The sequence below is a fragment of the Propithecus coquereli genome, unplaced genomic scaffold (assembly GCF_000956105.1).
Source record: "Propithecus coquereli isolate 6110/MARCELLA unplaced genomic scaffold, Pcoq_1.0 Scaffold77, whole genome shotgun sequence".
NCBI classification, from domain to species: Eukaryota; Metazoa; Chordata; class Mammalia; order Primates; family Indriidae; genus Propithecus; species Propithecus coquereli.
The window spans coordinates 5,089,353-5,100,906 of NW_012153840.1; the positions used below are offsets into that span (position 1 = coordinate 5,089,353).

At 49.5% G+C, this 11,554-nt stretch overlaps 1 protein-coding gene across 1 annotated transcript in view; it reads right to left on the minus strand.

The window, feature by feature from the left end:
* Positions 1-7,808: 7,808 nt before the first annotated feature.
* Positions 7,809-11,554, minus strand: part of UBIAD1 (UbiA prenyltransferase domain containing 1) — an 8,074-nt gene continuing 4,328 nt past the window's right edge. The window contains exon 2 of the mRNA XM_012662658.1: positions 7,809-8,524. Within this exon, the coding sequence (XP_012518112.1) occupies positions 8,025-8,524 (500 nt within the window). The 3' untranslated portion in view covers positions 7,809-8,024. The remainder of the gene's footprint in view (positions 8,525-11,554) is intronic.

The window sequence follows — 11,554 nt, forward strand, 5'->3', positions numbered from 1 at the left end:
CCAGGAGTTTGAGGTTGCTGTGAGCTAGGCTGACGCCACGGCACTCTAGCCCAGGCAACAGAGTGAGATTCTGTCTCAAAAAAAAACACAAAAAACAAATGTGGCCTTTTTGTGATTATAAAAAAAAAAAAAGAAGAGAAAGTGGATACACTTTATGAAGTGCCTACTACATACCAGGCCCTGTGCTAAGTAGTCTATGAGCACTATTTCATTGAAACCTCAAAATACCCCATAAGGCAAATACCATCATCCTCCTTTGCAGAGGAGGAACTGGAAGCTCACAAAGGTTACGTAACTTGTCTGAGGGTATCCAGGGGTGGAGCGATAGAGCCCCGACTTTTGCCCAGTGCTGTCAGACTCCAAAGCCCAAGCTCTCTGCACTTCACCAGTCAAGCTCCATGAGTGAGGTAAGGCGTGCCTGTTGCCTGTCTTTCCCCTGAGATTCAGTTTCCTGAGGATAGGGACCAGGTGTCATTCACTATTACACTTCCCAGAGCCTAGCCAAGTGCCTGCAACGTATACCTGCTAATCGGTTATGACTGGTCTTGCAGCCACCTGCAGATGGCGCTAGAGGGGAGCAGAGGCCAGAAGACCGGTATGGAAGAGGCTCTGGTCATAGGTAGCGAACTGATCAGAGTCTGGAACAATGGGGCATGAGAACTCAATCTCTTCTACCCTCATTCCCCCACAGCCCTTTGTGCCCCTATGATGACACCTGGGATGGCGTCAGGATAACTTACATCTGTGCACTCTCTCCACCAGCTCACTGTGAGTCCTTAAAGGGCAGGGCTGTGAAAGTTTATCCTGAGTCCTCCTGGGGCAGAGCAGGCTCTCGGTCAAGGTCCTTGGCCAGGGGAAGGGTCAACTGGAAGATCCTTCCAGTTGGTAACAGTGGTGACCTATGACCCCCTCAGCAGCTCCCCCAAATCTGGGCTCCTCCTCACCTGGCATTCCCTTGGCCTCATGCAGCCCAGAGCTGAAGGACTCTTCTGATTCGCAGGGGACCTGGGCACAGCACACCTGCATCACAGGACGCCTTCCCTGGGCTCCATGTCTCAAGGCCATTCGTCTTAACTAGGTATTGGCAGCTTTAGATGATTAAACGCTCCACCATCCCCTCCTGGTTGTTTCTCCGCAAGGAGGTGTCAGGATTTTCGTTCTTCAGAAGGCTTTGACCTTGGCAATGAATGCCCTTGGCATACCTGCCTCAACAGTCCAGTTGCCTGGCTGTGCAGGCAGGAGAGGATGACTCACTCTCTCGGCAATCACGCGGCTTTCTCCAGCCGGGGGAATTGGGAACGGCTGCCCACCAGCACCTTGGTTTCTCAGGGAACAATTACCTCTCACAGCCACCTCTTCCTAGAAATCTTTATCACTGCTCATCATCACCTCTTCCTGGAAGCCCTCCTGATAGCTCTACCCAGCAGCCCCAACTCTACCCTCAGGGCTCTGTGGTCGTTGTCTGTTCTATGGTTGATATGTGTCAACCTCCTCTCCTTTAACGTAAGCACGCTGAACCCAAACAGAGAGACTTCTGTGTCCCAAACACCCCAATAACCATCAGCTTGTGCTGCCCATCCTGAGGGGGGAGGCACTTCCTCCTCTCTCCCCCCAGGTGGCCAGCCACATTCTCAGGGGGCAGGTCACTGGCAGTTTCTAGGGACTCCTGATGTGGGTGCTGTGATCCAGTGGCTGGCTGAGAATTGCAGGAGAAGAGAAAAATGAAGATGGGCAGATGGGGGACAGAGGTGTACGAAATTTATGCCTGGGTTAAACACCTGAGAATGGGCCTTCCTCCCCGTCATCGTGCGTGAGTAGTAGCCGCTCCCCATTACCTGGGCTGGGCAGACTTCAACGCAAAAGTTGGCCCAACTAGCCAGAGCAGGTTAGAGAAGCAGATTTAACTATCATCCCCACAGAGCTTACCTCCTGGGGATTGTGGGGGACACAGGGCCGAGAGCCCAAGGGGACCTCGCCTTGAAGACCTGAGTGCAGCAGACCCGTGCCAAGATGGGGAGCAGCACCCAGCGGGCCCTGGGCACCTCCTCTCCCTCCACCTGCTCATGTCTTCCACCAGGTCTCAGGCTCTCTGCTTCCTGCCTTAGAATGCCACCAGCCAGGGGATGGCCACTCCACTCTGACGGGAGCCACCTCCTGACACTGGCACATGGGCCACCTCCAAGGGCCTGAAGCTAGCCCAATCACTCACACACCTGGCAGCAACTCCAGGAGCCCCTGCCTTAGAGCCTTAGGGTAACCGTGTTGGTCTTTGATCCTTCTGAAGCCCCCTCTCAGGCACCCACCACTGTGAGCTCGTTTCCTCTTCCTCACCCTGAGGGCAGACCAGCGGATTGAGTCCCTGTGTGCAAGGCACTGTAGATATGCAGAGAGACGAGCAGCAGAGCTTGCCCTGAAACACACAAAGCTTTGAATCACTGGGTGACCCTGAAAAAGTTTAATAATCTCCCTGTACCTCAGTTTCTTCTCTTATTGCAGTCTCGCATCTGTGTCAAAAAAAAAAGAAGAAAAGAAAAAAAAGTTTCTTCTCTTATGAAAAACAAATCTTAATACCCCCTTTGTGGGGTTGTTAAGAACAATAAAAGAATGTATTTAAGTACCAGAACAGTGCCCAGCCCACAGTGAACATTCAACAAATGACAGTTTTATGACTGCCATTCACTCAGCCAGTCATCCAACACCTATTTATTTAGAGGCTTCCACGTGCCAGGAATATGCACTGGATCGTAAAAGCTCTTAAGAGTTACTGCCACTGTTCCTTTCCACTCCCAACCCCGAGTGGGACTCACCGGTCCTTGGTGCTCAGGGCGGGCCAGCTGATGAGATGCAGTGGTCCAAACTCTCACACCTGTCGGCGAGCCCCTCCCCTGTAACTCGGCCATTGAACAGCCAGTTACTGCTTGCCTGCTCTGCTGCACCATGCACGGTGCCGGTGCTGAGACAGGACGGTAAATAAAGCATAGTCCGCACACTCCAGTCCCACCGCCTGCTGGGAAATTGATAATAAACATGTTGACAGATTAATAGATGCTCAGCACACACAGTGCCATTGTCTTCCCAGTGACACCCACTTGTGACCCCAAGGGGGGTAATTAATTCTAAGTCAAACTGGGGGAGAGGGGAGCAAGGACGTGGCTGGAGCGCAGGAGCGTGGACTCTGGAGTACTGCTTGAATCCCGCCACACAGAGCCTTGCCTCTCGACCATTAACATCGCAATAGGACCCCAGACCAACTTCCCGTAACCCTGCAGCCTGACCAAGACCCTCACTGGTCCTCTTGCATCTTCTCTTGCAATTACGGCCTTTCCCCCACCCTAGGGAGCCATTCTCAAGCCTCCCGAGAGGCTGGACTTAGCCCTTGCCAGCTCCTCAGGCAGGGACCCAACTTGGTTTACACCACCATTCGGCTTCCCGGCTTAGTCAGCCGTGGGAGGCCTGTCCCAATTTGAAGAAGGGCAAATCACAAATGTCAAGTGGCTGAGACCCAAGCGCCAGGTTCTTGCCAGAGGCACTAGTTTTACACCAGCCTGCACAGTCTGGAGCCCGTAATGAAAGAGGCTGACAGTCCATTAGCAGCAGAGCAGCGCTCGGGGCTCGGAGGTGAGGAGCTGTCATCCACCTCACTTCAAGGGCTTTCGAGGGTGAAATCAACTGTGTGTGTGTGTGTGTTTATATCTATATACATAATCTTTCTTAAAAAAGGAATTATCAGTCACACCTGTGCCTGTTAAGAAGTGTAGAGAGACAAGAATCTGACATCAAGGAGAAGAAACGTCAACATGTTTCTAGTACTCTGTTCTCCCAACCCCTGGGCGCAGGTCTGAGACAATCTCATAATAACAGAACAATTATTAATATATTGCAGGATCGGAAGACCCTTAAAGGTCTTCTCATCCAAGCCCTCTCTGATGTGACTCTTTACTTCAATGTTCCTGGCAAGAAACCATCCTTTCGCTTGAATGCCTCTAGTCACTGGGAACTCACCCCACCACCAGGACATTTCCAACATCGCAGTTGTTGACTGCTCTAATGGCTAGAAGGTTCTTCCAGATCTAAGAGCTTAAACTTGGGGCCGTAACTTCTACCCATTGGTCCTAGTTTTACCCTTTGAACCCACATGCAAAAAAAAAAGGGAAAAAAACAAAAGCCTGATCCCTCTTCCTGAGACAGTCCTCTCCTGAGTCCTGTTTCCATGCTGACAGTCTGATGTGCCCTCGCCAACCTGCCAACTGTGTTCGGGACAAGGTCCAATGTGTTAATAACATCCTCAAAATGTGGTTCCCACACTAAGAGATGTAAAATCTCTGCCACAGGAGTTATCAATGTGAAAACAGACATGTGCACACATGTGCTCATAGAAATAAAGCTTCTCTAACTGTATTTTCATCCATTCTGCATTTCATAGCATATCGTCAAATGCCGTGCTGAAATCCAAGTGTATTATATCCATGCGTGTTCTTGATCTATCACTACATTGACTCTATCTAGAAAAAAAGAAAGAAGGAAAGAAGGTGTCCAGGACTGGCCCCAGCCCACCATGTGTGGGATGATCAACACAGGGATGGGCAGGACTTCTGCCTTCCTTGTTCTGGACTCTAATCTCCTATTAATTCAACCTTGGATCCCGTTAACCCTTGTGGAAGTTGGAGCTCACTACTGACTCGGACTGAGCTTCAGTCCAGGTCACATGCTCAGGTGTTAGTTTTAACACAGGAGTCACAGAAAAGTTAGTAAGACAACATATGACATATTCACGTTTCCCTTCCTGACTCCAGAAGCCAGCATTGAGCTTTCAGAGGTCCCTTGCGTGGGATTTTGGGCAAAGGTCCTGCAAAGGGTAGGGAAGAAGGGAAATGGTTTGAGTAGGGGAGGTGGACAGGGTAGATCATGGGGAGAATGGCAGTAGCCCGAGGCCGGGCAGAAATGGGAATGGGGCAGTGGGGACCAGTGCCCTAAGGCCTGCAGTCCTTGTCAGCAGAAAGGAGTATTCTGAACCTTTCTAGAGGAACAGTGTCCAAGACAACGGTGGAGTCCACGGCCAAACCCCAGCATCAAGTAGCAGAGGTGACCTCACACATAGTAGGCAAAAGGAGCAACGGTCCAGCCAAAATCCCTGGCTTCTGGCCCCACAGAGGCCCAGGAGTCCTGGGTGATCAGACAGATGGGAAGGGGCTCAAGAGGTGACTGGGGCTGAATTTCTAACCACTGGACCGGGGAGCAGAATCAATCTGACTCAAAGAAATGAAGGCATGTGATTCCAAAGTCACTGATAAAACTCATATCCGCCACATCTCCCTGGCTATCCAGCTGCGGATCTCTCCCTTCCTGATGTTTATGCTATTGATTTTTGGGACCCCAGTATGTTGCTTTGTATTTATTCATGCTGAATTTTTCTTTTCACCCATCAAAGCAGCCTTTTGATTTATGAGGATCCTAATTGTCAGTCATTTTGTAAGCTCTTCCTCCAAGGTTCATGAAACCCGCAATTTTGGCCGCCTCATTGGAGTCATTAATAACAGGTGATGAATCCAGCCGGGCAAAGGGCAGAGGGCAGGGCTTGCACGTGCTACTAAAGGCTTCCTTCCCAGCTGACACTGACATGCTATCAGTCAGCTCTCTCTTGCCACTTATGCAGTCTCTCAGGAATTCATCTAACTACACTGTTATCCATCCCACATATCTCTGCCTTCTGCATAGGATATATTGGCAAATGCCCAGCTGAAACCCAAATGTGCTCAATCTACTACATGTTCTCTGTCTGTATCAGCAGTGACCCTATCAAGAAAAGGAAAAATGAAATGAGGTTAATGTAGCCCGGCTGCTGACTGGCTCTCGGCAAATCTGTACTAGCTCCAAGTGCTCCCTACTGCCTTTCGTAAAGACCCGTCAAATCTGGTCAAATCCTATCCAAATTCATCACCAAAGACCAAGTGCCCTTCCCCGACCATGAATGTCCACTGTCCCCGCTCTGGTCCCCCTGAGATTGACGAGTCCGAGTTCACACTCAGGCAATAAGAGAAGCAGGAGGGAAGCAAAGAAAAACAGGCAGACTGTGAATGAACATTTTCTTTCTTTTTTTAATTAAGTCTAAAGAAAACCTTCATAGAAACATAATAGGGAAACAATACAAATTATAATGACCTGCATATAAAACCTGGCACCAAATTTGGCCTTTGGGAATATTTATATATAAAAATATGCATTAAAATCTGCACCAGGGCACAGTGCAGCGGCTAACAACCCCCATGGGAGCAGCCACAAAGGCGGGTCTGGTCCATGGATGCAGGGAGCCCTTGGTCCTCCAGCTTCAGGGGTGAGCCCTAAGTGACAATGGCCTGCTCCGAGGAGAGGTCAGAAGAGCTTTTCTGAAGGCAAAACCCTGTGAGCACCAAAATGCCACAAGCCTGGTGTGAAACAAAAATGGTGCTAGGAAGAAGGGCAGGAGAGAAGGGTCATCCTTCATTCCCTTCTTCCTGGGCTCTGACCAGTGAGGATTCTGGCTCTCTGGTAGACAAACCACCTTGAATTTTAGAGGAACTTTTCCAATTTCCAAATAAGCTGCCCAATTCTAACTCAAGGAGCCAAATCATAATTAGCCTGATCTGAAGGATTAAGAACCAGTTATTGTGTCATTTTCTGCAGGTCAAGACCTTGAAATACCTACCAGAATGGCTATAATAAAAGTACAATGATGACAGTTTCAATCTCTTTCAGTCTTGAACCAAATGCAGCTGAACAATTCTAGCCCAGAAATTATACTCATAGGCAACGCAATGCAAAGCAGCTATGATCAACGCTGGGATGCCCTCCCTCTGAGTGTGACTTCACTGAAGCCCTCAACTATCCAGCCACAAGGCAACGAGAGCCTGGGGAGAGGCAGGGTCAATAATGCACATCTGCCTTCAAGGATGGAGACACAGTTCCTTCACTGGCAGGAGCTGTCACTTGCTGAACAGGGCTCAGGACTGTTTGTCCATTGGCTTGTACATTCATCGGGTCCCTGCTCAGCCCATCCTGTGGCTCTGTGGGGAGGGGCAACTGTCCCAAACTCAGTTGCTAAGCTGTTGCCCCAAGAGTCTGGTTCCACAAATGGGAAACACACAAACGGGAACACGACAGAGATGGAGGGTGGGCGTGGGGGGGGCCATTAGGAGAAGCAATGGTGGGGAAGGAGCCCTGTGGCTTGGAGTATCCCGCAAGGACGGCAGCGCCTCTACAAATTCAGGCTCCTGGTAGTTACCGAAAGGGCTGGGAGTCCTTCCTGTCATTCTAGTGGATTCCACAAAGGGAAAACAGACACCCTATTAATTTTTATCCAAAAGCAGAGTGATTTTCTCAGCTGCCTCCAGGGTAGTTTTTTTTCCTCCCAGGCCCTGGCTTGACTGTCTTGCTGTAGGATGATTGGACACTTTCCCTCAACTGCTGCACGAAGTGAAGGGAAAGATGAAAGACAAAAGAGTCTGAATCACAATTTAGGCAAAAGCCGGGAGCCACAGGGCTGTTAATGAGGGACTTTCTCTCTCAGGCAGCATGTCTCGGGACACCAGCGCCGAGAGTGAGAGACAGGTGCCACCCATGTTAACAGGCTTGGCATCGATCATTACCATATCTTACGACACTCTGCCTAGTTACTATGGCTCTTTCAGGATAGAAGCCAGACCTGGCAGCTCCTTCACAAAGTCTTAAGACAGCTTGTGTGGAACAAGGAGGAACGGAGTCCATTCCATTGTAAAGTGATGTGACAACACCCTCTAGTGGAAATTATAAATAAAACAGGACCATGTGTCCAATTCACCTTCTGATAGCAGAGTGGTTTCAAAGTTCCCCATAAAAATGGAAAAACAAAAATAAACAAAAACAACAGATTATCTTTAAGAACATAATAATAACTAAAAAAAGGTAGGAGTTCACACCCACGCTTAGTGCCCTCACTGCCAAGTCACACCCCCTTCTCAGAGGGTCTGACTTTATTACAGTCTAAGAAGGGGAGGCATGTTGTGGGGGGGCTAGTGGTCCCCTTCAAGTTTGGGCAGACTGCCCACTGGCGCCAGAATGATGCCAAAGACGTAGAAAAGTCCCAGCAGGAGGTTGAGCTTGGCAGTCCTCTGGGGCAGTTTGTTGAAAGCCTGGCTTCGGAACTGTCTCTCAAGGGAAAAGGCCATGGGGATGGTGAGCAGCGGCAGGGCCAGGCTGATGCTGCAGTGCACGGCCAGGATGCTGAAGACCAGGTAGGGCAGGAAGAGCAGCGTGTTGTAGAGAATGTAGGAGAAGGTGGGGCCGATGAGGATGGCAAGAGTGACGATGCCGGCCTCCCGGTCGGACTCCATGTCCCTGGTGTTGTTGGAATGGAGAATGGCCTCGGTGCTAAGGGCGAGGGGGATGGCATAGACCAGTGGAAAGATGGCCAGGGACCCCACCTGGACGGCGTAGGCGAACATCACAGCCAGAGGGCCAAAAGTGATGAGGATGATGAGGTCTCCCAGAGCCACGTACTTGAATCCAATTCCTGCGGCCAGAAAACCCAGAGAGTTGGTGTGAGATCACGGCTGGAGATTTAAGGACTGTTCACCAGTCAAGAGGCAGGCCACCTCTGCCAGGAACGGTGAATCCTTAGACGGTGAGGGTGGGCACTCATTCCATTCCTTCCCCTCCTAGAGCAAATCTCATTTCTTCTCCAATGACACAGATGCAGAAAGGATGCCCAGTTAGGTTTCGAAGTCTCTCTTCTCGGTTCATACCCAAGTTTCCCTACCTGCTATCCCCAGCAGAGAGCACTGGGCTCCCACTGCATACATAGTTCAACGGAAAAGACTGAGAAGGATCTAAAGGTCTTACAATCCAGTTCTTTGCTTTTTTCACCCTTCACCAAATGCTGCAAGACTCCGTGAGATAAGTCCCTCACAGAATAGCCACCCTAGGCAACTACTTTTCTACCTCCTTCCCCCACAATCTCTGGAGACATTTTCTGGCTTTGAAAACCCCAGTGAATCACACTGCAAAATTCCACATGAAGAAACTTTCACCCTGCCACGAGCAACAGGGCTAGGACGGCCGAGTCACATCGACATTTCCTGTCCCTGGCTCCCATGAGGTTAAAGCAAAACCATCCCTAACTCCCACTCTGTGCTGCTAATCTACTTCAAAGCCTGTCTAATCAACTTTTTTCAAACCTGCCCATTCTCTCCGTCCCATCTCATTCCAATCTCAAATCCAAATCACAGTCATCTTATGCCTAGAAAATTACAACACTCTCCAAATTGGTCCCTTGGCTTCCAATCTTATAACAACCTCCTCTCCTCATCCCTAATCTCCACACCGCAATTGGAGCAAGCCTTTAGAAATATCACTCTAACCACCCTCCTTCCCCCAGCATACACCTTAAAGCTTTATCAAGACTCACCCTGAGGATGAAAGTCTTAGATCTTTAACCTGGCTCACCTCTAGCCCTGCCTGTCTCTCCTGCCTCTCCTTCCCTCCCCTCCACTCAGACTTCTTTCAGCTCCTCAGGGCTTTCAGACACCCCCTCTCTTTGCCTGGCTAAGGCCTTTTCACCCTTTAAGACTTTAAAGACCATTCCTCGAGACAGCCTCCCCTCACCCCCTAAACCACATTTGGTCCCCCTGCTCCATGGCAACCTGACTACAACTTTCGTAAACTTCCTTTATTATGCTTCTAATTACCTAATCTCTGCTTTTCCCACCAAACTGTAAGTCCCATGAGGGCACAGCCTTGCGTCCGGCTTGTTCACAGCTCACTCCCCAATGCTCAGTGCCAGGGCTGGATTGAACACAGAGCTACAGTAACAAGCACCTGGAATTTAGGACCAAAGTCAGGAAAAACCTCCCACTCAGATTGAAACAGGTAAAGCAGGTGAGAAGTGCCCATTGAAGGAGGTGACAGAGCCAAACCCTGTCTCAAAAAAATAAAATAAAATAAAACGACGGGAGCCAAGGAACAAGATTCACACATATATTGCTACGGAAGCTTAGGAAACTCCAGATCCAACCAAGCTACAAGGTGTGGCCTCAGGATCAGAAAATAAAACAGCTCAGAGAGAGAAATCAGAAAGCTCTTGGGTGATCAAGTGCATTTTAAGCAGTTTAAAATGGTAAGTGACAACGGTCTGCACAGGATCTAAAACCACGGGGGCCTGGCAAAGTGGCTTACACCTGTAATCATAGGGGATTCTGGGAGGCCGACGCAAGAGGATCACTTAGGCCAGGGGTTCAAGACCAGCCAGGGCAACGTAGCACGACCCAGTCTCTACAAAAAATAGAAAAATTAACCAGGTATAGTGGTGTGCGCCTGTATTCCCAGCTACTTGGGAGGCTGAGGCAGGAGGATCGCTTGAGCCCAGCAGTTTGAGGCTGCAGTGAGCTATGATCATGCCATTGCCCTCCAGCCTGGGCGACAGAGCCAGATCCTGTCTCAAAAAAATAAAAAAAGTTAAATAAAATACAACAACGGGAGCCAAGGAACAAGATTCAGCCCAAGGTTACCTTCCCATTAGCAGTTGGGGCTCCTTGGCGTTAGAACAAAGCACGCCCAAGGAAGGCATCACAGGCAGGCCCCTGACACTCCCCAACACCCAGCAAGCCAATTCCGTATCCCCCTAGCTGTGTTGTCTGAGGACATGCCCCCTGGTAGGAAGTTCCCACAAGCGGAAAACACCAGCTCCAGTTCTGAATCAGTAAATTGATGTCCCTTGCAATATTTCACACATTTAGGGGACCACCACTGCCCGAAGGCAGGAGCACTCCCAGCACAGATCTCGCAGTGTCTCCAAAGCTGCCCGCTCTCCTGCTTATTTTCTCAGCTCCGCAACTGACTTCAGGGCTCTGGCTGTGGAAGGAAATGCAACAGCGCTGTAGCCTTGACCTTTGGCTGGATTCTCCAAGGACACTGCCTCAGATCACCTGGCAAAAAGTGATGTGAGCAAAGTTGAGCAGAGACCTGTGTCCCCACCTTAAATAGGTCCTACACAAAAACCAAGCATAAACCCGCTCTTGGGATGAAAAAGGTCTGGTAAACTTCCTGAGGTCATCTGACACAAGGAAACGACAGAGCTCTTGGGGAGAAAGCCCTGTTTCCTCAGTGTCTGAGGCTGTGTGTTCCACCAGATTCAGAGATGCCGCCCACCTCGGAGTTTCCTTTTAGGCATCCCGCCCCTCCCAACACCATTTTCTGAATGAGCCTGCACAGTGACATACTGGGCCAATTCTCCACATAGCAGCCAGGATTAATTTGTTAAAACATAAATCAAAAAGTTGGCAAGGATGCAGAGCAACGGGAACCCTCACATACTGAGGGTGGGAATGTAAAATAGTACAACCACTTCAGAAAACAGTTGGCAGTTCCTCATACAATCAAACATCACCTACCCTATGATCCGGCAATTCCATTCCTAGACATTTACGCAAGAGAAATGAAAACACAAAAAGACTTGAACATCAATGTTCAGTCATAATAGCCAAAATATGGAAACAATCCAAATGACCCCGAACAGGAGAATGGATAAACAAATTATGGTATATTC